This window comes from Rattus rattus, chromosome 9 (genome assembly GCF_011064425.1).
Source record: "Rattus rattus isolate New Zealand chromosome 9, Rrattus_CSIRO_v1, whole genome shotgun sequence".
NCBI lineage: Eukaryota > Metazoa > Chordata > Mammalia > Rodentia > Muridae > Rattus > Rattus rattus.
This window is the reverse complement of record NC_046162.1, coordinates 80,240,128-80,266,832: the sequence shown is the minus strand read 5'-3', so window position 1 is coordinate 80,266,832 and position 26,705 is coordinate 80,240,128. Positions and strand designations below refer to the sequence as shown.

General features: G+C 40.7%; 1 protein-coding gene across 1 annotated transcript in view; it reads right to left on the bottom strand.

Moving 5' to 3' along the window:
- Positions 1 to 26,705, bottom strand: part of Stxbp4 (syntaxin binding protein 4) — a 127,349-nt gene that overhangs the window by 74,592 nt on the left and 26,052 nt on the right. Inside the window, exons 8-10 of the mRNA XM_032914218.1 lie at positions 24,546 to 24,637; positions 13,664 to 13,753; positions 8,262 to 8,327 (exon numbers count right to left, since the gene is read on the bottom strand). Coding sequence (XP_032770109.1) covers positions 8,262 to 8,327; positions 13,664 to 13,753; positions 24,546 to 24,637 — 248 coding nt within the window. The remainder of the gene's footprint in view (positions 1 to 8,261; positions 8,328 to 13,663; positions 13,754 to 24,545; positions 24,638 to 26,705) is intronic.

Below are 26,705 nucleotides of genomic sequence, written 5' to 3'. Positions count from 1 at the left end.
AGTCCTGCAAAGAGTTAACGAAGGATCTTCCCCTATGAATTATCGGTCAGAGACCGCAGAAGCCCCCGCCCCAAACAACACATGCTGTTGCCATTGTTCTTGCTTGTCTAACATATCGAGCTTGTAAGTTGCCTCCGATGAAGACACAACACCCTTTGGGTGCAGGACACAGAGAAACTAAGCTGAAACTAATCTAGATACTCCTCCCTGTGGGTGAACATTCACAGTGCTGAAAGGTACTGTGAGGTAGCTGAGAGAGGAGTACCAATGGAACTGCCTAGTGGACCATGAATGCTACAGTACCCACCTGCCAGGCAGGATGCCTACCGCTACGACAGGAGCATGAGTGTTATGGGCACAGCCACCTGCTATATGATTGCATGTGAGACCACTGGACAGGAGGAATTCATGTAAATTTGGGAAAACTAAACAAAATACCAAAAAAAAACCAAAACAAAACAAAAAACAAACAAACAAAAAAAAAACCAACCAAACAAACCAAAAAAACCCGAACCAAGCCAAAATCCATGGCTGGGGAGGCCAAATGCCTTAGAGGGAACTAACTCTGTTTTGTTAAATGGACACTGTGTCAAACTGCTGCTAAATATTTTCTTAAATGTATTTCCTTTTATTTATGGTGTTTTGTTATTTTGTCTTTTTGTTTTTCCCTCCAGGGCTGAGAACCGTACCCAGGGCCTTGTACTTGCTAGGCAAGCGCTCTACCACTGAGCTAAACCCCAACCCCGCTGCTAAACATTTGTTTCAAACGCACAGGCTAGCGCTGCTTTGAACCTTGTTAGACAAACTACCTTTTCCAGTGAATACAGCCACTATAGAGCCTTAAACAGAGGATCTGTATTAACCCCTTAAGACTCAGGAAATACCCACTGAAGAGGAGCACAGTGAATTTAAGAGCTGAAGGAGGGCAAAGAGAGCTGGGAAATGCCGTCTTCAGCATACTCCACGGCCACTGCACTCACGGGGCAGCTATGGCTCCCTGTGCAAAGACTGCAGAAGATCAAGGCAGCCAGTAGCACTCTTGGCATGGATGAGGAAGGGGGGGATGGGGCCTATGTCTAGCTAAGGAGTTATTGGCAACTGATGGCTGCTGAGGGAGGTGACGTCATTACTCTTCAAGAGTGCGGTCATCGGCAGGTGCAGGACCCCATACCCACCAAGCATGCAGTCAGCACTAACTGGGCTCAGGTCATAAAAACGGAGAAAAGAAGGAAAGAAAACCAGGAGAGGACACTGAGATGGGGTGACAAGTTTGAGGGTAAAGGAGGTGCTGCGGTGGGAGTTAGGGGTGGAGACGTCACATGGAGGAAAGTGCAGAATACATCAAATATTAAGAGGAATAAAATTAGGATATTCTAAGGATAAAAAATAAATCGACTAGCAATATGACCAGGATAGGAAAGAGATGACGTGTGTACATTTTACAAAGACACTCGAAGTGCAGTATTTTTCTCAACATAGACAAACTGAACAATAGTGAGACATGTTGTAAGTGTACAGTGAATTTGCTAGAAAGTTTTCTGTTAAGAATCGGTCAAGAGCCAGTGGGCTGAGTGGTTAACTCAGAAGTAAATGCCCCACACTTGCAGCCAGGGTAGCTGAGGAACAGCTCTGGTTTCCACACAGTAGGAAGTCATCCTCAAACTGAGCTGGTAATTTCCGTTATGATAAGATGATAGAAAAACTATTTTGCAAATATAAACGAAGTTCTTTAATTATGTCACAAAGTCCCACACATCTTGGAAACCCCTCTTTCAATGTAAGTCATCAACATAATTAAATATGCAAAAAAATTGCATTTCTACAGTTTCAGGTAAGGGATGTAAAAAAAAAAAATTCTGAGATTTCATGAACTTTTAACTGAAAAAACTTCCGAATTTTGATGAAATGTTAGTTTTTAGCCGGAAAAAGCCTCGAATGTTTAGAATAGATGTCTAAAAGAAAAATTTCTGCTAGATAATGAAAAACAAGTTGTATTATAGCAGATGGTATTCCAGCTTTGTTAGAGCAAGACATTGAATTTATTGATGTTTTTAAAACAAGAGTTTTATTATTTCATTACACCATAAGATACATACATATGGTAACAGCCCTACCAACTTGTGCTTAGCTTTCTGATGCTCGCTGTGTAAAAACTGCTATGGGCGCAGTTTCAGCCTCATCATACAGTAATCAACAATAAAACAATGGTGCAATTTACATTTTTCTCATTAATATCGCACTGCATATGAATGAACTAATTCGCATTAAACTTTTAAAGGAAAATATGATTTATGAAGTGTGAAAACAGTAAGAACTTGAAATGCCACTGAAATTTCTAACAATATAGCAATAACTGGTTTATATTTTTGTCATTGTATCAAAAAGTAAAACACAGTTATTGATAAGTGTTAAAACCAATTGGCTTCAAAATTAAAATGATATTGAAATACATTTTGTGGCTGATGCTGTTGAGGGCTATGATCAGTGTATATACTTTCCCTGAAAAGAAATATTGAATATCTTTAAATAAATGTAGCCATGAAAAGATAACGTATTCTAAAAAACTTAGTTTTGTGAGAATGGATACATATATTAAGAAATTTTGTTACTTAACTCCGTTATAAGAAATGTTTTTAAAGTTTAGAGAAATTTGGGCATGTGAATCTATATTTTCACATAAATTTTATTATATTTAAAGATAGATTCAGTATTTCCGATCAAAATTCAATATAATAAAGATGTCCTAAAAGTGCAAATATTATTGCGATGATACAGTGCAAAAGGATAAAATATCTCATGAATAAAATTTTAATACTGTTGCATGCCAAAATATTTTGAATGTAATAGGTTAAATATATTTAATTTTATTATTTCTTTCTGCTACTACAAAATTTAACAGTTCATAAGTGGCCTTTACATTTCTGTTGGACAGTGCTCTTAAATAGAGAATAATTTGCTCCTCACTTACTTCCAAATCTGCTGTTAAATTAATCTTTTATTTTTCCCTTCTCCCCTTCCTCACTTCCCCAAACATTTGAGCCCCTAGTCTGTGGCAGCTGTGGCTGAAATCAGAGGTGCTGTCCCCTCTATGCTAATGACGGTATGTCAATACTCCAGACCCTTCCACTTACAGTGAGGGCAGGCTGCAGGGTGATGGTGTGGGAAGAACAGAGAGGGCTGGGAAGACACAGTGGGGTGGAGGTGAGGCAAGCACAGAAGTCTGTGGGGACAGGGAGAATGTGAAGACCCAGGCAAGAGGTCAGATCTTGTCCACCCCCTGTCAGCTTTGACCTTTACTTGAGGCGTCCATTATTTGTATTTTGGGCTTCTCATAGATATGACAGAAAGTTCTACAGAGTTTTACATTATATTTTAAAAGGATACTTGTAACTAGTGTTCAGATTGGACTGTGTAAGGTGGGTCGGGGGTGGAAGGAAGCTGACAATATCAGGAAAATAATGTTAGCTTGAACCTGTGAGAGTGGTGGTAAAGAGTGGTAAGCAATGTAGTTATAAACATTCAGGTGAAAATAAAATTCAGTGGACCCCAAATTCTGTAGGGTCCACAGGATGGATGTGGAGTGAAAAAGAATGTGATCAGATTACGGGTGTGGTAAAGTATTCTTTTTTCCCATTTGCCAAATACTCTTGGGGGCAGTTGGTCATTGAACCTGTAGTTTGACATTCAACTGCCTACATTCTTTGGCCTCAAAATTTCAACTTAAATGGCATTTCCTGTCCTCTTTATCTCCACGTTTCTATCATGTTCCTGGCTTTTGGGTGATTATAGTCAAGACATTACAGGAATACATAACTACTGTTTTCCACGAGTGCTAACAAAATGTTAACACACTTAAACTTTGAAGTTCTAAGCATCAATTATAGGAAAGACATTACTACTTTATCAGTCACAAAGATACAAACAGAGTGAAAAGCTAATACACCAAAATGGCCTCTGGCCCTACAGACATGCATTTCCCTGCTAAGATACAACTTTCACACTGTTATTAGCCCAGTGTGTACCCTCCCAATATATGACAAGTTCCCTCATCCCTTACTTGGAATTTCAACTGCCCTCCAAACTAAATGGCTAAAAGTCACTTCTTTCGTGACTTCCAGCAGTCATATGAATACTTGAGTGTTTACTACGGACGATAGACAGCACACTGTATGGACTTTACGTCACTCAAGTCTTTTGGCATTCTTGGGAAGGAACCTATTATCAAATGGAGGCTTAGGAAAGCAAGTATGGCTTCTGGAGGTCAACAGCTAGCGTGACGAAGGGTAGGGTACAAACCTACATGGTCTAGTGCAGATGTTAGGCTAGGAGCACTTTCTCCTCTACACGTACGCTCCTGACATTCATCCACCAGAGAAGAGGACGAGCCACTGCTCTTCACATACAGCTTCATCTCTGACTTCCTCCTGACTCAATATTAAGTTCTGACACAGAAGATTTATTAGTATTGACCTGACTGTTATTTGAATAAAGGAAAATAATCATTTATAGGAAAGTCTTGTGTGGAAAGGGTAGGTATTGCTGGGAAAAGACAGTTTTCCCAACACTTTATTTCCTCCTTCCTTTCTTGCTTAGACTTATGTCAGCCTTAATGTAACGATTGCATCAAACCATTGGTACTCAACCCAAGAATTTAGGAAAACAAGATTTTAATTAAATGTAGTGAAAGCATCCTCTAATTTGCTTTACAAATACAATTTAACTACGAAGATCCATACATCACACTTTCAGAACACAAAGAAACACTGAAATGGAAAGCATACTGAAGGTGCAGGTGCTGAGGACATAGAAGTAAAAGAACGTAAGACACAACAACCAAATGGTCAATAAAATAAGGTCAGGTGGCCCAGTGGGTAAAGATACTCATGGCTAAGCCTGATGGCATGAATTGACTGCATTCAGAAGACACAGACACAGACACACTTTAATTAAAAATTAAAACTCTGATTCTATCACTTTGGAGGCTGAGGTGGGAGTTTGAGGCTAGCCTGGGCTACAGATTAAGGCTATCTCAAAACGAAAGTGAGAACTTGACTGAACTAAAGAGGACTTAACAGTTTTATAAGATAACGTTAAGAGAGGCTGGGGAGATGTCTCCCTCACTAAGAGCACTTGCTGCTCTCAAAGACGGACCAGATTTGTTTTCGCCAACACATGGCAGCTCATAACCATCCAGATTCAAGGGATCCAGAGCCTCTTCTGACCTTCTTAGACAATAAGTATACGTGAGGTGAACATATGCACATGCTGGCCGAGACTCATACTCATAAAATAAATAAAACATTTTGATCAGAAAGAAAAGGTGAAGAATGTTCTCATATCCTACACACAGATTTAGCAAACACCCCACAGTCAACCCCTGGCCAACATATCATGAGTGAGAGTTAAGGAATTCCTATAATGCACGGATACTTAGGAGCTGTGCTAAGACATTACATAGTCTCAATCTCCTCTATATTCAGACATGTGTGTGTATGGTTTTTTTTTTTTTTTTAGGTTTCTTTTTTTTTTTTTCGGAGCTGGGGACCGAACCCAGGGCCTTAAGCCATAGGCAAGAGCTCTACCACTGAGCTAAATCCCCAACCCCTATGTGTGTGTATGTTATGCATCTCAAATGCATCCAGAGTTCCTTTACCATGTGAGAGCAAGGTACATATATCATAACCCGTTATTCTTAAGTGCAATGGTATTCCTAATAAGGATATTACCATAAATAATTCTATTAGGAGTTTCAACACTTTCATTGATCTGATCTACCTTCTGCATTCCAGATCTATCCCAACCGCAATACGGGATTTAGCCCAGGGTCAAGTATTTCTTTATATTTTCTGTCTCTCTTTTTTTTTTTTCCCCCTCGGAGCTGGGGACCGAACCCATGGCCTTGCACTTGCTAGGCAAGTGCTCTACTGAGCTAAATTCCCAACCCCATATTTTCTGTCTCTTATCTCCCTTTAACATCAGCATTTTTACCAGACTCCAGATGCCCTCCAAGGTTAGACTCAGGCTACGAACTCTCAGTCAGGGTGGCAGAGATGACACTGTGTCCTTTTCAGGGTTTCACATTTCAAGTAACAATGACTTCTTCATTGGTGAGGACAACTTTTAGCATCAAACTGTTTTCTCAATTTTCCACTGCATAATTACTATTTCTCTCTTATAATTAGCAGTGGTTTATAGAGTCACTTCTAAACTACATAACTATGTAGATATCTTGTTCATTAAATTTTCCTCCTAAATTTAGCATCTTAATTTGTTCCTAATTCAATCCTTACTAAAACATTCAAAATGCTTCTTTCCAAATCTAGCAGCAACTATGATGTTTCCAGTCTGCACTCGACAATCACCATGATCCAGAGCGCGCCTCTACCCTATTAGTGAGTAATGTAATTACACATGGTGCAGGCTCATGAGTTGTCATTATTCTACAGTGCACCACTCATGACTGTGATTAATGCTTTGATGGCCTGGTTCATCCAGATGCAGGCACAAAAGTCCTTGTCAGACAGCTCCTCATGGTATGGCTCTATCAACGTCAGATCCAGGCATAGCTGAACTTACTTCTCAGCCCTGAGATCTGTCATCTTTCTGGGACTCTACATATGATGGTGTGGGGAGGTTTTAGACCCTCAGAGAGGCTCGAATTAGATGCAAGTCTTCTATTCTCAAAAATTTGGTTGGATGATATTCTTAACTTTACTGTTTTCTTGTTCTGACTGTTTTCTTCAAGAAATTCTGCAATTTATTTTCTTGTTTCTTGTGCACCTGAATATAATTCTTGTCAGTTTACTTTCCATTTATATTTCTGCACTAACTGGTGGCAAATGGTAGCAAGCACCTTTACTCCATGAGCCATCTCACTGGCCCTAGTCTTTAGTTGTTTCCTTTCAGATTTGAGGCATATTTCTCTTATCCCCCAGTACTTACTGAGAACCTTCGGTTGAATGTGCAGTGTTACGTTACAGTTGTTTTCTGCTTTGCTATTACTTGCTGTACACACTTCACCAAAATGGAGACACTAAGTCACATGAACTTTTGCAGCTGATAATGATGGGAATGTTTTTCAGATTTAAAACACTACTTTATAAAAAGGTTTAGGCCAGGACCACCCTCTTCTGCGCAGGGGCACTATGAATCGTATTACTGCTGGCCCCAGGAGAAGTGACAAAGCGATGTCTTCTCTTTCTCTAAGACCTTTCACTTTCTTCTCGCTGTTCTATCACTGCTTGGTCGCAGGGGAGTCTGCAGATTCTAATTTATCTGACTCTTCCCACAAAGCACTGACTCTCAGAGGCTGCGATTTCTGGGTGCACACGCTTTAGAATCCTGGCTGAGTGTCATCAAGTCCTGGCCAATGGCCAGGATTTTGGCATTAATCATTAGACTTTATTTCTGGTAATGATTTCACTTGTTTCACTAGATTCGTGTTTCTTCTTCCTTCTTTCAGAGTCTTTCAAGCCTGTACTCGGTCCTGGGATGCAATAGCAGGCCAGCTTTAGGACTTACTCTGAGAATTATGTATTCTACTTACTACAGAGGTTTGCTCTGGTCTCTGTGACCATCAGATGGAGGGCATGAGTCACGTATGGCTCTGTTTGCTTTCTTGGCCAATATGATGCTTTCTGTGAGGGCAGTGTGAGGGGGTTGAGAAGCACACATCCAGCACTGATCTCTACCAGGCTTCCACAGGCACTACGGCTGCATTCAGAGTGCACTCCCTGTCCATGCTTTTACTTTTTCACAGTGCTGTTTGTATTGTCAAATCTACTGCAATCTGGAGAAGACCATGCAAAGTGAGAGGACATTCTCAATTCTTTACCATGAGCACCTAGGACAGCAATGTCGTGTTCTGCATTTGGGGGAGAAGTGCTTGCTTTGTTTTTCTTTAATAAAATCTTGAGGCATAAATAACAAAAGAAAGTGAAAACAAAAGGGAAATGAAAGAGAATAATAGAAAAGCAACGAGATTGGTCATTTTGGTTCCTGGAAGCCCTTTCAGAATTTTAAATCTGTTTGATTAATCGAGCAGGACCCAGTATATTTATAAACTCCAAATGCTCATTTTTAAGAGCTCTACAGTTTTCTCCTGTGCCGTCTGCAGTAGCAGATTCTGAGATAGGATGAAGCAGCACTGCTTTAGAGGTCTGCCTCACACACCTTCACACACAAAGGGTTCACAGATACTCTCATGCACCGTACCCCATGCACCCCACCATCCCTGCATCCCCTAATCCCACACGACTTACCTGTTTCACATTCTGGAGTTCTTCTATCAATTGTTTCCTGTGCTTCTCTGATTCGAGTAATTTCTCCTGTGTTTGAAAACCACTGAATGAGTAGCATGTCATTGTGACACCAGGAATGATTTCCAGTCCCCTGTTTCAAAGTTTATCCCCAAACATCAAAGTACTAAAAATTTCTAATGAAATTCCTAGTTATTTTCCTGGCTTTACATGTCACTCACTTGTGGTCAGTCATCTAAAGCTAACTGTGTATTACCTTATAAAAAATGCCAAATTCTGAGCTCCAGATGAAGTCAGTCAGGACTGAAGTGGGTAAACCACAACTAAATGTGGGCGACAGCCGTCATTACCAAAGAGCTACCAGATTGAATAGTCTTATTCTGAATCAGACACGAAAAAGCTTTAATCAATCAAAGCAAAGAAAGATTGGGTCGACTCTTAGCTTCCCAATGTAATATTTGCCCATTTTTGAACAATTATTCAAAAAAGGATAGAACTATTACAGCCAAAATATGAAGTATATACTTGAATACGGGCAAAAGGAAAATATGATCATTTTTGAACCTAAAATTAAACCCAGCATGAAGTCTGAGATGTCCCACCTTGTTGAGTGGTGCAGTCAGAAACGCTCAGTGAACCAGGGGCCATTACTGAAGTCATGAACAGGGTTCCTGGGACCTTAAATAGAGTGCTGAAGACTCATGGCAGTGTCATGACTTAGAGAGGAAGGAGCCTGATGTCTGGGGTGATTCCGCCCTCTCTGCTCTACCCTGCCAGCCTCCTGCACTCATGGTGTTCTACTCTGTTCATCTGTGCACCTGTACACAGGACAAGCATCCGTTTCCACTCTTCTCTGAAGAGCAGGGCCATTGCACTTTGGGTTAAACAGTTCCCAAGGCACTACTAACGATCACTTCAGCGAAATGCGCATTAGCCAGAGGCCTAAAATTACTCATCTGTACCTCAAGTGAGACCAAAGCTGTCATAGGCTGATGATGAGTGAGAGCAGACCATTTCTACTCTATGGTCTGCACTTAACAAGCTCTGCTGCTCTGTGTGTCCGTGTGTGTGTGTGTGTGTGTGTGTGTGTGTGTGTGTGTCTGTGTGTGTGTTTCCATGTGTATGTAGATGCCTGTAACAAAAAAAGGCAGAATAACTGAAAATGTAACATTACCTCAAGAAAAATATTTACTGCTTAATATACTATTTATACAACTTTTGATTGTTAAATTAAATTCATTCATTTTATTTGAGGTGTATGAGTGTTTGATCCACACGTGTGTGTGCACCACATGGATGCTTGGTGCCCACAGGGGTCACTCAGAAGAAGGCATTGGATCCCCTGGAACTGGAGTTATGGATGGTTTGAGCCGTCATGTGAGTGCTGGGGACAGAACCTGGATTCTCTATAAGAATAACAAGTCCTGTTAAGAGCCGGGACACCCCTGCAGCCCTTATGAATCTTTAAAAATACATGAATCTCAGAGGGCAAAAAATCAATGTAGAGGGAATTTAAAGCAGAGTCGTTTTTATTCTGGGACTTTAGGTTTTGCAACATTAAAATGTGCTCAATTACAGTTCATGAACTTGAAAGGTGATCTTGACTGAATGGCTCCTCAGGGGCCCCTTGTTTAAATGTTACATGAGCATGGCTTACACAATTTTAAATTAGAATTCTGGCAATTAATATTGACATTCAAATAAAACTCAAAACATATCATTAAATCCAGCAGTGAAAAACTGTAGGGAAATGAAAAATATGTGAGACTCCCTGCCTCCCGAATGGTGGACGTGATGTAAAGATGAAGCACATGGGAAATAGTCTGACCGCTGTGACCAACACTGCAGCACGGTTCTGAGATACTCGCAAGACACCAACAGCTTTGTAAGTGAATTCTGCATTTTCATCTAGGTATGCCAACGTATGGAAAGGTGGTAAATTTCAGAATTATAAAATATAACCATATTTGTGGGAAGTTCACTTATATTTGGAAGGAATATGAATTACCAAAGCCTTATGAAACAAAATTTGGAGAAATATACAGAATGTTTTACATCAGGACACTTTAATATTGCAATTCCGTTTTCTCAGATTTAGTGTGAATTTTCATAACTGCCTAGCCACACACCCACAAAGTTACTAAGACTTATTTTCATTTTCATATGTGTGTCTATTGTGTATATGTAACATATGTGCGGTGTCCTTGGAGGCCAGATGATGGTGTTGAATGCCTGGGAGTTGGAGTATAGTAAAGTACAGGCCACCTGATGTGAATGCTGGGACCTAACACACACCCTTTGGACCAGGAGCAAGTTCTTATAACTGCTGAGCCATCTCTGTAGTCCCTGAAGTTATTTTTTTAATTGGATATTTTATGTATTTACATTTCAAATGTTATCCCTTTTCGCGGTTTCCCCCTCCTTGCTTCTATGAGGATGCTCCCACCCATCTACTTCCACCTCAACACCCTGGCATTCCCCTACACCGGGAAATGATCTTTCACAGGACCAAAGGCTTCTTTCTCTTCCCATTGATGCCCAACAAGGCCATCCTCTGCTACATATGTGGCTGGAACCATGGGTCCCTCCATGTGTACTCTTTGGTTGGTGATTTGGTTCCTGGGAGCTCTGGTTGGTTGGTATTGTTATTCCTATGGGGTTGCAAACCCCTTCAGCTCCTTCAGTCCTTTCTCTAACTCCTCCATTGGGGTCCCCATGCTCAGTCTGATGCTGGGACCTAACTCATGTCCTCTGAACAAGGAGCAAGTTCTTATAACTCTAAGCCACCTCTGTAGGCCCTGGAGTTACTCTTGATAATTGAACACTGAAGATCACCTAAGTATCCATTACCAGAGAACTGGTTAAAACCAGCTGATACAGTGGATCTCTATCATGGAAGACATGAAGAGCTGTGGAGAAACTGCCCACGATTCAATTTGAACCATGCAAAACAGACACCCAGCTGTAATAAAATGGGTCTATCAGAACTAAGTTATGCATGGGTTAACACAATAAGCTTCTTTTTAACTATTTAAGAAATCACTTTATGGAGTAGTTTTAGGCTTATAATTAAATACAGAGGAAGGTAAGTAGTTCCCATGTGTCTCTGGCCCGTACACACATATAAACTTATTTTTTAAATGTGGTTTGTTTGGGCTGTCTTCAGGAAATCTGACAGGATATGCTAGAAATTTTTAATATTGGCTTTGTCTAAAGGCTAGCATTATAAAGAAGAAACAGTAGAAAGAAAATGGTGAGGTTCCTCAAAAAATTGGACATTGCATTACCTGAGGACCCAGCTATACCTCTCTTGGGCATATACCCAAAAGATGCTCCAACATATAACAAAGACACATGCTCCACTATGTTCATAGCAGCCTTATTTATAATAGCCAGAAGCTGGAAAGAACCTAGATGCCCTTCAACAGAGGAATGGATACAGAAAATATGGTATATCTACACAATGGAATACTACTCAGCTATTAAAAACAATTACTTTATGAAATTCATAGGCAAATGGATGGAACTGGAAAATATCATCCTGAGTGAGGTAACACAATCACAGAAAAACACATATGGTATGCACTCATTGATAAGTGGATATTAGCCTAATTACCCTAATTAGCTCAAATTACCCTAGATGCACAGAACACATGAAACTCTAGAAGGATTACCAAAATGCAGATGCTTCACTCCTTCTTTACAAGGGGAACAAGAATACCCTTGGGAGGGGATAGGGAGGCAAGGTTTAGAACAGAGGCTGAAGGAACACCCATTCAGAGCCTGCCCCACATGTGGCCCATACATATACAGCCACCAAACTAGATAAGATGGATGAAGCAAAGAAGTGCAGGCTGACAGGAACCGGATGTAGATCTCTCCTGAGAGACACCACCAGAATACAGCAAATACATAGGTGAATGCCAGCAGCAAACCACTGAACTGAGATTGGGACCCCCTTTGGTGGAATTAGAGAAAGGACTGAAAAAGCTGAAGGGGCTTGAGACCCCATATGAACAACAATGCCAACAACCAGAGTTTCTAGGGACTAAGCCACTACCCAAAGACTATACATGGACTGACCCTGGGCTCCAACCTCATAGGTAGCAATGAATATCCTAGTAAGAGCAGCAGTGGAAGGGGAAGCCCTTGGTCCTGCCAAGCTGGACCCCCCAGTGAACGGGACTGTTGGGGGGAGGGCGGTAATGGGGGAAGGATTGGGAGTGGAACACCCATCGAGAAGGGGAGGGGAAGAGGTTAGGGGGATGTTGGCCTGGAAACCGGGAAAGGGAATAACAGTTGAAATGTAAGTAAGAAATACCCAATTTAATAAAGATGGAAAAAAAAACCAAACAACCCCCCCCAAAAAAAATAAAAAATAATCAAACAACAACAACAATAACAAAAACCAAAAAAAACCCCAGAACTACCATGTGGTTCAGTTATACCACTCCTGAATGTAAAACTGAAGGGGTATACCACAGAAATATTTGCAAATCTATATTTATTTCAGCACCAATTGTATAAGCTAAGATTCAGAACCAACTTTTCATCCCATTAACAGATAAGTCAATGAACAGAATTTGGTCTGTAATCTGTCTGTCTATCTAGACATAGACACACAGACTGATACTAACCCAAGCATATACATGCATTTATAAAATAGAGTTTTCTTAAGTCAGAAAGAATAAAATTATGACATTTGCAAAAAAAAAAAGAAAATGGTGTTTCTTTTTTGAATAAAGAATTTATACTAATACATCTAAATTAAATAACTAGAAAGCTTCATTTAACAAAATAATTTAAAATGCATATTTTTATGGTAAAATGAATGTACTTTCCTTGGAACATATAATAGCTTCCTGTAAAAGTCAGGATTTAACTTAAACTTAATATTCCATTAAGAACAGAATGCCACTATAGAGAAAGCATCAAAATGTTATCGTGTATTTGGAGCATATGTGATTTGTTCGCCCCTGAAAGCACAAGGCCTTCAGTTTTCAAATTACATTAGCAAAACACTATGTCCCTCAGACACGACCCTGTACCGGGAAGAAAACGTATGTTCTGTGAACACCAGAGGAATCACATTTGTCATGGCTTGCTTGGCTCCTCAGCTACACCTGCTGTTGCCACCAACACGAGAGAACAGGCGTCGGAGCAGCAAGGTCAGACAGGAGAGGAAAGCCCACTCACTGTCCACACTGGCTCTTATGCCCATGCCATGGAGTGAAAATAAGTGAGCGGTGACCTCGAGGATGACTCTAAGACAACCACACAGATGTCCTGGTCTGATATGATATTAAGTTGCCTTCATTCAAAACAGAATGAGCACTCTGCTGCAGAGTCCAATCTGGGATCGTGTCTTTCTAAAAGCAAACGCAGGACGCCAAGGGGACAGTTACCTTAAGCACATCCCGTTCTTCCAGAGCAGCATTTCTCTCTTGTCTCAGTTTTCCCACTTCATCTGCTTCTAGAGAATCACAGGGGAGAAGCTGTCAACATTAAAACACAGAGGTTGTGCATCAGATGCTAATGTTGACAACAGAAAGTCCTTTGTCATCACCCCCAAACTTTGCTCCACGTCAAAATTCAGGTTTTCCTTTGGCCGGGTAAAAGGAAACTAATTATGGGGCCATTTCTCTCAGAAGCTTGACCTTATAATGCTTTACTTAGAATTTATATTATTAAAAGATATACACTTGACATTTTTATTTTATACATGCGTATTTTAATTTTATGTGTACATGTGTGTGCCTGTTTGATGTGTATGTAGCAGGTATGCAGTGCCTATGGAGGCCAGAAGAAGGCAATGGATCCTCTGGTGCTGGAGGTGCGGGTGCCCATGGAGGTGCTGAGACCTGAACCCAGGTCCTCTGCAGGAACAGCCAGAGCTCCCCACTACTGCAGTCTCCAGCCCTAAGCTGGCTTGAAATGTTCTCCTCTGTAGAGCTGAGCCACTCACACTTGGTTAGACTGATACAGCGTCCTAGTATCATGGAAGGCAGTCTGCTGCCAAGACAGGAGTTTTCCTGGGTGTGGATGTGGGTGTCGCCTTGCCTTTTCTGCGTATGACCTCATGTGCCTTCTGGAATTTCACATCGTGTCTAATGGCTTTTTCTCCCTACATCTTAACTAGAAGAGGAATGAAATCAGTCCCCAAAGTTTGCATATAATTATCTATTTTTGAAGACTGGCTTACAATCACTTTTTTACCTTCTTTTTTATCTTTTTTTTTTCTGTTTCACTCCAATATTTTTATTGGTGACAGTGGAGGGTCAGACAGAGTTTCACTATGCAGCCCAGGTTGGTCATGAACTTGCTGCAACATCTTGAGTGCTGAGAGTACGGGCATACACCAGGACACTCAACTCCATTCTAAACTCCCTGGTCACCTTTCTGAAGACTAAATTCAACTGTTCTTCTGAGCATGAAATCAAACGCTAACTTTGTTATAGACCTCTAAGGAGTGCTACTTTCCTTGGATTGAATAATGCTATGTTACTATTCGGCCTTACTACATAGTGTACTTTTTCAAGTTGTAATTGTTTTGCATGTGGCTCTATAGCAAACTATACACGACAACTTCTATCTATCTTATAGCATGTGCCATCACACCTAACACAGTGCCATCAACATTGTCACCATCCATTTGTATCTGTATCTTACAGATGGGTCTTCAGAAGTTAAAGTTTAGACACAGCAGGAATTACCATTCATATGTTGACCCAGTCTAAGCAAAACATTTAGTCTTGTCACATACACATTACTCTGACAGTTTTATGCAGCTTTTCGCTACCTGTTAAAATAGTGGCCTCAATATACCAGACTAACGAGGGCCGGAACTGTGAAAAATGTACTTGGGGACTGACAGCACGCTCAATGTCCAGCATGCTGTTTGAAGATGGTTCATTCATGGCACTTAATTAGACTGACAGAGCATCACAGCCTAACGAATGGCAGTCTGCTCTTGTGCTGGGTGTGGATGAAGCACCAACCTTGCCTCTTCTGTGTATGACCTTGTGAAGGCAGTAGGTGTAGCACTGTGTGAAGTTTTTAATATAAAAATGATGATTAGAATCACAGCAAGACACTTATATTTTGGGTTCTAAATGCCACATTCTCCTCAATCTAAAAGTTCATTGTCAAATAAACAAAAGCAGCAATGACATATACTGACTCAGCAATTCCACCTTAAAAAGGTGACAGCCCAGATGTCTGACGACTGGAGGAGCCAATCACAGTGCACACACTCTAGTCATGAGCCTAGTTAAGAAAAGCAAGAACGAAGGACTCCACTTCTCTAAGGCCAAACAGCGGCTCTTGTCCAGGTGGAAATGGGAGTTTACTGCAAACCATGTTAGAGGCTTCTAAACAGTGACTTCACCTGACATACATGGACAGATCTCCAGCAAGCTGGAGACTTATCATTTCTGTATCTTGCCGTGTGTGTGTGTGTGTGTGTGTGTGTGTGTGTGTGTGTGTGTGTGTGTGTGTGTGTGTATGTGTGTGTGTGTGTGTCCATCTGTATGTATATATATATATATGACACACACATACATTATGATAGGTAAGTAAAGACATTAACAATATCATGAAGTTTTATGCCTGCAATCCCAGCACTCGACAGTAGACCAGTAGGAACAGGAACTCAGGGCTAGCTTAGGCTACATACTATACTTGATGCCAGCCAGGAGTCATATATAAGAGCATCTATATAAGAACATTTCAAAAATTCTCAAGATAAAATAAAACTAATAAAATAAAACAATGGATTATGAAACAAGAAACTGGGACAGAGCTGGCAGCAGGACTTCTGAGTTTCTCCTCTTGTCCTCCCCTTCCCAGACAGAAGCCTACATCCTAGTCCTTCTTGTCCTCCCCCTAGCAACAGTCACTCACACAGACGCCTTCCCCAACACAACAGCCAGACTCCTCAGAGCCTTTTTCCAACTCAGAAAGCATTAACTCTCATTCTCTTATCCACTTCCCTTCCACAGATCCCAAAGCCTCCACTGGCCTGATCTGTGGCCTTTTCTCTCAACTCCAATAAAACTAGTCTCAAGCTGTCTTCCGAATTCATCTTTAAATGCTTTTATTTATAACACAGGCCCTGCACAAGGCATCCCATCTCCTACTGCTATGAATGTTTGGTGGTCCACATGAGAAGAGTTGAAGGAGACCTCAGACAGAACAGCCAAACTTCAGACACAAGTCAATTTGTGGACCCAACAACATTTCCCCCTTTGTAGTTAATTTATCTGACAGTACTTGTGTTGCTAACGTCTCCACCAGAATCCCCAAACCCAACTTTGGAGTGATGATGCGTTGGAGAATTTGGTCAGTGCCAGATGAACCAAATCAGAGGTCCAGCAAGATAGAAAGTGTGATGGCCTTTACTGCTCTGCTCTCACGGACCACTCCTCTCTCAAGGAGTAGGAAGGATCTGAAGTGCTGTTCAGCAGATGAAGAACTGGGCATCCCCCGTTCCCTTCTATGACTATGAAGGTCCTCATTCCTCAGGAGGGACAGTAGAGGATGGCAGGTAGGGAGAGAAGGATGGAAAAGGGCCACGTGTGGCCATCACCCTTTCAAACACTATTTGCAACATGCGTACCTCTGCCAGCTCTCTGGTAAAATGGTACGATCCATGGGTAGTAGTATCTTTCCTGATATAGAGAGCAAGTATACCCCATTTTGGACACCCACTTTGAAACATACAAATACCAACCTAGTAAGAAATTTCTGATGCAAATTGCATGGCTTATGGTCAGTAACCCTCTTTACAGGGTGATAACACCCATTGTGAGGACAGCAAAAGCTGTAGCCCAGCCAAGGCCACTAGACCTACGGTGATGTGGGAAAGAGCAAACAGAAACAACTTGGTTTAAACTTCGAGAAGGGTACATTGATGGCAGCAAAGCACAGTTAGAGGGAGACAGGAATGGGAGGAAGAGCATCTTAGTGAGACGTGGGCTCCCAGACCCTGTAGGCTCCTCTCAAGCAGCAGCCTGCTGAGCCTCCCTGCCACGCCTGCTCTCCTTCTGCGTTCTGATGCAGAGGCCTAACTTTTTCTGCTCCCTTTCCATCTCCCTTCCCTGGACACCGGTCAGAATCCTAAGTCAGCTTGCTCTGATACTCAGGCCATTTTCACTGTGTCCTAAGGCTCCTCCACACCCCGATCCAGTGACCTCTGACTCCTTTAGGAGGAGAAGCCTAGCAGCACCTCATTGCTTTTTGGGTGGGCCTTGCTTGCTTTCTATTATCCACCTCCTTGCCCGAGTCTCTGATTCTGTTTTGAAATTCTTCTATATGAGCCTAAGACCCTGAGAATGGGACTTTGTATCCCCTCGTAATATTCCCACTTTTTGGCGTAGACGTGCAGCTCTAGATTCCATTACACCTCACGTTCACTCTGGCTCAGATTCCTCTGACTTTGCCCACCTAAACCCCACCGTACCTGCCTTCAAGGCTGAGGGCATACACAAGTCACTGCCCTTCACCTTTCCTTATAAAATGTCTTACAGTCCAGGGACAATGGGACTGGACACAAGTGACTATATGTACTCCCTGGCAACAACAAACCTACCAGGCAGACCACCTAGAATGAGCACAACTCTGTATAATACAGAGCCAGTTCTCTGGAGCAGATCATCTTACAGCTACCAGTCTCCTGTGTCCACGACTTCCAAGGGCCACTTGTACTGGCAGAGCTCAGGCACCAATGGGTGGGTGACCAGGACTACTTACTTAGTCATACCTCCTGTCCATGACCAGATTATTGCTCTATTTAAATCAAAAGTAGACTCCGATACCCTGAGTACGGACAAAGCATCAGTGGAGCCCTTTATATGTGCGTGCTAATGTGCTATAGTTGACTAGAACTTGTCTCCCTGCTTTCTGCACAAAAAGGGAAGAAGGCATCAACTGTCTTTATCAGCCATGAAAGGAGAACATATGAGTAAGAACACAGGCATCCCATGCAAAATAATTATAAACGGGACCCTATTACTGTGAAACCAAGGCAGCTGAGGGTAGCCATGGTGGAATTTCCCCGCCTTTACGGATCGTCAACATCATCGCCACACGCTGTTTCAGAGTAGACACTCTGATGCTTTGAATGTACAATGACTGGGACCTACACAGTGGAACAACGACGTGGTCTTCATCTGCTTGTGGTGAGGTGGTTAACAAGCAGTGACTGAGATAATGCTTTTAAAATTGGGGTGTTTTTCACGCATAAATTGCAAGATGGCGTTTTTAATGAAATAGAATTCAATGTGTGCCTTCAGAGACTTCTTTCACTGCACACGGGACTGTGCTAGATAAATGGATTCTTATGGGTTCAGTTGGAGAAATATGAACGCTCACACTTGACAATACCATCTTCTGTGTGATGGTAAGCAGAAGGCGGCAAACAGAATTTCATAAATTAATAATGACTATTGCACACATTCTGATCTACAGCCTCGAGAGGAAAGCACCGGCACACAGAGTGTCTTGCACAACTGCCATCAGCCTGGTGCCTTTGCTCTCAAACGACTGTAGATTGACAACACTTTCTTCTCTGCCCTAGAATCCTGCTGGCGAGAAGGAAATGCATTACTCATTCAGAGCATGCGCACTGCCTCGCAGCCGCTCAAAAAGCTCCGCGTGCTCATACAGGTCCCTACTTCCTGCCACATCGAACACTCACACTGCCTTTGCTTGAGAAATGGACACAGCAACCTTGAGAACTGCTTAGCAGCACGAGACGGATCTGTCTGGCATGTTACGTAGTTAAGTGTGTAAGACCCACATCGGCAGACGGAAAGGGGGTTCTAACAGTTCCGTTTTTGCTAAATTCCACAGGGTTCCTACCTAATAAATCTGTGCCTTCATTGTGAGAAAGCCAGGAATGTACTGAGAAGAACCGAAAAGCTAGGTTTTTAAGTGACTTCGATGAGTAAAATAACCAGTACACACACACACACACACACACACACACACACGCACGCACGCACGCACGCACGCAGACACGCACACACACACACATACAATATTTTTAAAAGTGGTTTTGAAATGTTAAAAAAATGGCATTAGTAATCTTTAAATGAGAGGATCAGGTTATTTTTACCAATAAATTAATCAATCACTCAGACTCTGCATTGCTAGAAACATGTAACTGATAGCAATCGAAGCCTCCTATCGGAAAGACTATGTTTTTAAAGCAGTGGGGCTGTGGTGTGGATGTGCTCTGATATTAAAGGATTCGTGTTTTGGAGACTTGGTCCTCAGTGTGCAGTGATGAGGTGGAGCGTCTGCAGGAAGCGAAGCCTAGTGAAGGTCACTGCTTTCTGGCTTTTCAAAATATGCTTATTCTCATTAGGGCTTCTTCTTTGTGATGCCCCCTGCCTATAGGCCTGCCTCAGAGGTCCACCATTCAGTGAACCTCTCTAATTCTGGCCTTTCATCTGTGACTAGAGAACTGGGAGCAAGATTAGACATAAGATTTCTAAATATAAAGTTATACCAGGATATCATTATAGGTTTACAGAGAATGGAAGAACAAATAAAGTGAAAATGTTCTGAGTGTAAAGTATTGACTGTAAGTTTAAAATAACAATTATAGGCACTAAAAAGTATTGTGTTTGGATTCTACCAGATGTATTGTAAAATGTTATATATAAGCATAATAATTGGAAACAAAAAATACTATGATAATAAACCATTGGGGTGAGGAGGAAAACTAAAGAAAGTAGTCTAGAGAGGCAGACATTCAATATTTATATAGTTATACATACCTAACTATATTCTTATAACATATAAAACTAAAACCAGTGATAAGAAATAAAAACTCTAATAATATCAGTAAGTATAACATATTTGGTAATTAAACTGATAGAAAATTTAAGATGCACATGGAACATGTACTTTTCTCAAAACAAGAACCATGATAAGGGAAGGTTGTCATATTTAGATCATAACCAACCATTCTATAAATTTAATACAATAGAGTAAGTACACAACGAAATCATGTAAAATATCATTTTTCAGATTAAAAGTAAGAAGCTAATAACACTCTTAGCTTATTAGTAACAATGAACACAGTACTAAGTAGCTTAAAAATAAGGGACTAGCAGAGAGAATCGAACGAACGGAAGAGCGACTGGGACAAAGAACACATCCACAAACCTAGTGACAACCCCTACTCAGAAAGTCAGGGCAGCTGCACTTGGGCTTTGCCGGGTTTTGTGTCTTAGTAAGATGTTGAGGTTGGTTTTAATATTATTTGCATTAATACAAAATTAATTACATGGGAGCCAGTATGGTTGCCTGTACGATGCTGAAGGTTCATGACCCCAGTTGGCTTTGGTTGGTGAAATAAAGAGTTGATGGCAGCCAATGGCTGGCCATGGAGCCAGAGGCAGGACTTTTAGGTTTCTTGGGCAAGGGACAAGGGGAGGAGGAAGGGCAGAATCACCATGATGGGGAAACAGAGAGATCAGACTTAAGAGCTGCAGGAGAGAAAACATCTAGCCATATAACCAGATAAATAGAGAGGAATATAATTTGATTTAATTGTTTTTAAGGATAGAAAGGAGTATAATGGTAATTGTTTAAGAGTTTTTAAATAAAGAAATCTAGGCCTTTGATCTCAAGTGTAGGAAACAAATATACAGAGATTAAAAACAAGATTAAAAGAAAAATAAATTTAAAAAGGTCTATGCTGGGGCAAATACTCAGATTCTTTGAATGTAGTATACAAGGGAATTCTGGGATTGCTTAGTCTGATATGACAGATTACAGTAAATAGAAGGGGATTTAATTGAAGTTAAATACACAGATGAGTGAATAGAGGCTTTTGATCAAATTGAAGGTCAGGAGCAGAGGAGAGGGGAAAGACCTAATCTCAGACAGATAATAAAACTTAGGTTAATTTAAGTTATATAAAGAGAAAGGCGACATAGATACCCACAGAGATACTAATCTCCTAGAAGGGAGAATTTAAGTATACATAGATGAACAAATAACTTAGGCCTTGATCTCATGGAGGTCATGAGCAGGGGATAAGGAGACCTTATCTCAGATACATAATAATATTTATGTTGCTTTAACTACTTTGAATTGTTTTAATTATCAAAATGCATGTAGTTATGAGTTTAGCAGTTCTAATATGAAACATCCTCTGAGAAAGAGGTCAAGCTAAGTCAAATCAATCTATACCTTTAATGATTTTGGGTTACTGGACCAAAAGGTATGCTATTTTGGGAGAGGTTCTGTATTTGTGTTAGCAGGAAGGAAGAGGCTTTGGATCCCTTCTAGAGTGATATAAATCAGAAATGACAGAGGAAGACCCCCTGAAGATCACGGCTACAAAAAAGAAAAATTTGAGAAACTCAAATTGGACAGGTGACTTGATCTGGTGATTCCTCAACATGGGAACAGCGCTATACCCTGGCTTAGACATAAAACTGTCTCTAGCCAAAACTACAATTAGACAATTAGACAATAAATCTTGTTGGTTGTTGAGTCCTTAGGATTCATTGTGCCATCCTTCACATGGCATGAATGAAGATGTAATATAATTGGTTATTGATCAAATTAACTTATAAAAAGATAGTTGTATTTCACCTGCTCACATAAGGAAGAAAATTCATCCTTAACCGATCTGTACACCTTGTACAATCCGTACGAATATCTTAATAGTACAAACATTTTGGCTGTAAGGTTCATATATTACAGAATTTGTAGCTCTGGCAAAATTCTTCCTCGTGGAAGCTGGAATGGCCTGCTGTTCTAGCCCCTGCCTCCGGATGCTGTCCAGAGACTTGCCTCAGAGGGGCTGTAGGATTCCAGATGGACTTGGTTCACCCGGCCTTTCAGACGGATCTCAGAACTTTAGTCAAATACGGAGATGGATAACAGATGCTAAAACTAGCCTTCTTAAGCCTAAGCAATATTTCTAATTCCCTACCCCTTCAAAGAATTTTGGTTGCCTCTTTTCAAGGGGAAGAAGTAAAGAGTCGTCATCCCAATCCCTTGGGTGTGGGTGTCTGTGGTTATTTTGTAAATTATAGATAGGTTGTCATTTTAAGGGATAATTTGGAAATGGTCATAATTTTGAACAGGGAGGAAATAGATGGGATGGGCTACTAAATTTATTATTAATCAAAACATTGTATACCCATAATCTTACATTGATAGAATTCTTTATAATTGATACAAAATTGAAGTTATAATTTCTTACATTGATACAGAATTCATACATTGATATGGATTTAAGGTTTTCATTGGCATAAATCTTTGAATAGTGATACAAAATTTGAAGTTAATATTGTTACTCTTAGATAGGCATCGTGCCAATACAAGTCATTTTAAGAATCTAGGCCTTGACCCAGTCCTTCTATAGCTGCTATTACAAACGGTTAAGGATGATTAAGTAACACAACCTAAAGGTCAGACAGTAAACTCATGGTTATATTAGATTCTGATCTAACTATGATAAAGTCTTTTCAATATTATTTAAATAGAAATGGCTAGAGTAGTCAAGATTTAACAATTCAGATTCTCTCTTTCTCTCCATATACACATACATATACATATATATATATATATATATATATATACTTCAAAAACATGAGAAATCCACAGAACATGACATTTAATATTAATTCGTTATTAAAGATCATTTGACTAGAGACATGCCTGCCTCTGACAGTACCCCATTCACAGTTCAAAGAAGAAACCCAACATCATAGCCTTCATATGGAGTTGCTCCAGTTATGGCAAGGTAGCCACTGGAAAAAAAGTGCCCTAATACATCTAAAAACTAAAAGTACGGTCCAAGAAAGGACACATAATGTGGGCTAGTCACTGGCTTAGCTCTGATGGGGCAGAAGACTAGTTATAGTCTCATAATCAAACTTAAGTTAACATTGAGGAAGATGATACAGAGTTGAAAGGATAGTTTTCAGATGATAATACAACTTAAAATCAGAACATAATTCAGGCTAGAGTTGTAGAGTCTTTACGTCAGGATAGATGGTACAGTACTTTGTCTAAATTGACAAATATGCTGGATTGGGTGTAACTGTATATTATTCTTTACAATTTTCATAATTGTATAGTTTGCTCGATTTATGTCTAAGAGAAAAGAGCCTTTTTTATTGGAAAAAAGGTGAGATATTGGTGATTGGTTCTAATGTTATTTGTATTAATACAAAATCAATTATATGGGAACTGGCATGTCTGTCTGTAGGACTCTGAAGGTCCCTGCCCCCAAGTGGCTTTGATTGGTGAAATAAAGAGTTGCCAGTGACCAATGGCTGGACAGGAGAGGAATGGAAGAGGAAGGGCAGAATCAACATGATGGGGAAACAGAGATCAGACTTAAGAGCTGAGGAGAAAAAACATCCAGCCATGTAAGGGTCTGGGAAGCAGCCTCAGGGGCCATGTGTTAGCCAAGTGTAGGTTCAGGAGTGGCCCAGCCATTGAGCTAATGAGGGCAGATTAAAATATAAAGATTGCATGTGCAGTAGACGTGTGTGCACCCAGTGGGAGCACAGGGCAGTTCAAAGACTTACTGCTCCCGTATGATAAAGTATGAGGCTTATTTTTGCCATCAGGTCTCTTACTGAATTCACCGAGGCAGATCAATTGGCCACCAAGGTACCAGAGATCCTGTACGTCCACTGAGGGATATGATTAGGGGTGTTCAAGTCCTGCTTCTTATGTGAGTACTTGAGACCCACGCTCAGGTCTCAATGCTTGTGTAGCATGTTATTTGCCTATTAAGTTATATCCCTAACTCTTATGTGTATACTATGCTAACAAAAACAGTCCCACTGTAGGGAAGGGGAGGGCTAAGTGTGTAAACTACTTGATGCATAAACCTAAGGACTGGGCTTCAATCCCTAGAACCCAGGTATTCTATCAGTCAGGATGGTGTCACGGGGCAGAGAGAGACAGGGAGAGCTTTGGGACTAGTTGGGTAACTAGCGTAACCAACTAGAGCTCAAGAGCAATGAGAGAAACTGTCTGAACGACCAGTGGTCAGCTTCTGAGGAATGACAACCAAAGCTGACCTCTGGCCTGCATGCATACGGACACATATGTGCACACATATCTGAATTCGCATGTTTATCCACACTTACAAGTACACACATCCACATAAGTAATAGCTAAATAATTTAAAATAAGTTAATAAAAGCCAATGGGAATTGGAGAACGGGCATCACATATGACCCACCACACTTGAGACTTGTACCCTACACTCAATCAAAGCAGCTGTAGAGTATACTCTACCTGTGAGTCTAAGACGCTGGGGAGTTCATGGTCACCAACATTTACTTCATCCAACTGCAAGCAGAACAAATTTCTGGCAACCTGGACGAAATCTAAAATTAACACATTTTGGTAAGACCATAGAATTTAAATTCACCTAAACAACTATTACTTTCTTCTCTGAGAAGTGGAACTTATGAGCTTCAGTTTACGTTTCACAAATTATCCCAAAACAGTATTGACTGAAGTGTGAGGAAAACATGGTATAAACGATACAGAAGCCATTTAATCTCACTTCAGTTAGCTCTGTCACAGAATTCAGTTAAGACGTAAAAAAGCAAATGTATCACGGACATCTAATCTTAATTCTCACATTACACATACAATATCTGAAAAAATAAAGACGTTATGACCCGGCTTTTCATGCTGAAGGAGTCTAAAGGTTGATAGCAACAATGTTCATGCAACAGCTGTATGTGCTTAGTGGTCATCCTCACACATTCCTCAACATCCTCTGAGGCCAGCCTTCCTGTTCTACAGATGCGCAATGCAGACCTGAGCCGGCTTTTTTAAACTTACCAGGCCACCTAGCAAGTTAAGTGTCAGAACAGTAGGAACTTCCAGACAGCAGTGGCCTCCTCATCAGTGTCTCCTCAGGAAGCTGGAATTGCGGCTGACACTGTAATCTCAAAGGATCCTTACACACGCTCTCTGCTTACACACGCTCTCTGCTTACACACGCTGTCTGCTTACACACGCTCTCTGCTTACACACGCTCTCTGCTTACACACGCTCTCTGCTTACACGCGCTCTCTGCTTTGATTTTACACATTCCTGCTTTCATTTCCTGAACACCTTATCCTTTCTGTCTTTCTAAGAGTATTAAATAGTTTAAAGTTATCTTCTGCTCTCATCATTACGTCTTCTCTGTTTGTCTGATGCTTTTGGGCTCCATATTTTATGTGATCTTATCAAATGTCCAGAAACCCTTGATTTTGAGTTTATATTTAACAATTAATAAGGCACTAAAACGTTGGTTGGAGATTTTATATGCATAACTTGCTTTGTCAACTGGCAGGAATATCTGACTGTAGAAAAACAATCTGGTGGTCTGCTGACATATTTTTGTGTAGGTTCTCCAGAGACACACCTAATTCCCCTGGTACAATTCTAAACATGGATGCAAATGTCACCGAGCATCTGGGTACCTGTTTTGAGCAATGACTCACCACAGACTTCCCCAAGTTCCCTTGCTTCTAGTAAGTTTAGTTCCACAGTATCTCTGGTTTAATTTCTCAATGTAATATACTTCTTCCCCCCTGGAAGTTTAAGTTCCCCCTGGAATAACAGATGCTACACTGAGAAAGGAAGAAAACAGCATGGATAAATACCCTATCACACACTTCTAAGAACTCTGATTTCAGTGTGCAGCCTAAACCAGCCTAGAGTCACACCTGTACGTCACACCAGCTTGCCCTCCATGTGCGCCCTCCATCTTCAGATGCCTGGATTCACCTGCCTCTCCACACTGGTGTATTCATGCTCTTCTGTGCCCATCTTCTGTCCTTGTAAATTGTGTGTGTGTGTGTGTGTGTGTGTGTGTGTGTGTGTGGTGTGTGGTGTGGTGTGGTGGTGCTGGTGCTGGTGTGTATATCTATTTCCTGCTACTATTATTTAGGGGGTGATTTTCAAGAGGCAATGGGATCCCAAATATCTGTTTTTCCTCATTTAAAAAAATATAAAGTTAATTTCTTTATTTCAATAGAGATGTTTAAAAATGATGCAATGTAGCATTTATTATGTGCACTACAGGACAAATGGTATGAGGGCAAAAGAGTAAATATTATATTCAAATATTTCTGTGTAGTAGAATAGACAAACATGAGACACTTTTTGGAAAATAGTGACGGATAATGGAAATTCCAAACCATGTGTGTCAGGGATGGGGTGGGATTTATCCTATTCAAAAGAGAAGAAATTGCTACATTTCAAAGTATAAATGCACATTTATAAAAGCTGTAATAAATATAGATTTGTAATAACAGCTACTGAGAAACCATTAATATGCCAAGAGCAGAAACCTTGGTGTATTATGCCATCTCTAAGAATAAATAATTATGCAGTATAACAAAAATTTCCTGTTTCTCTAGCTAAAAAAAAGTAGATGCAATCTCCATAGTA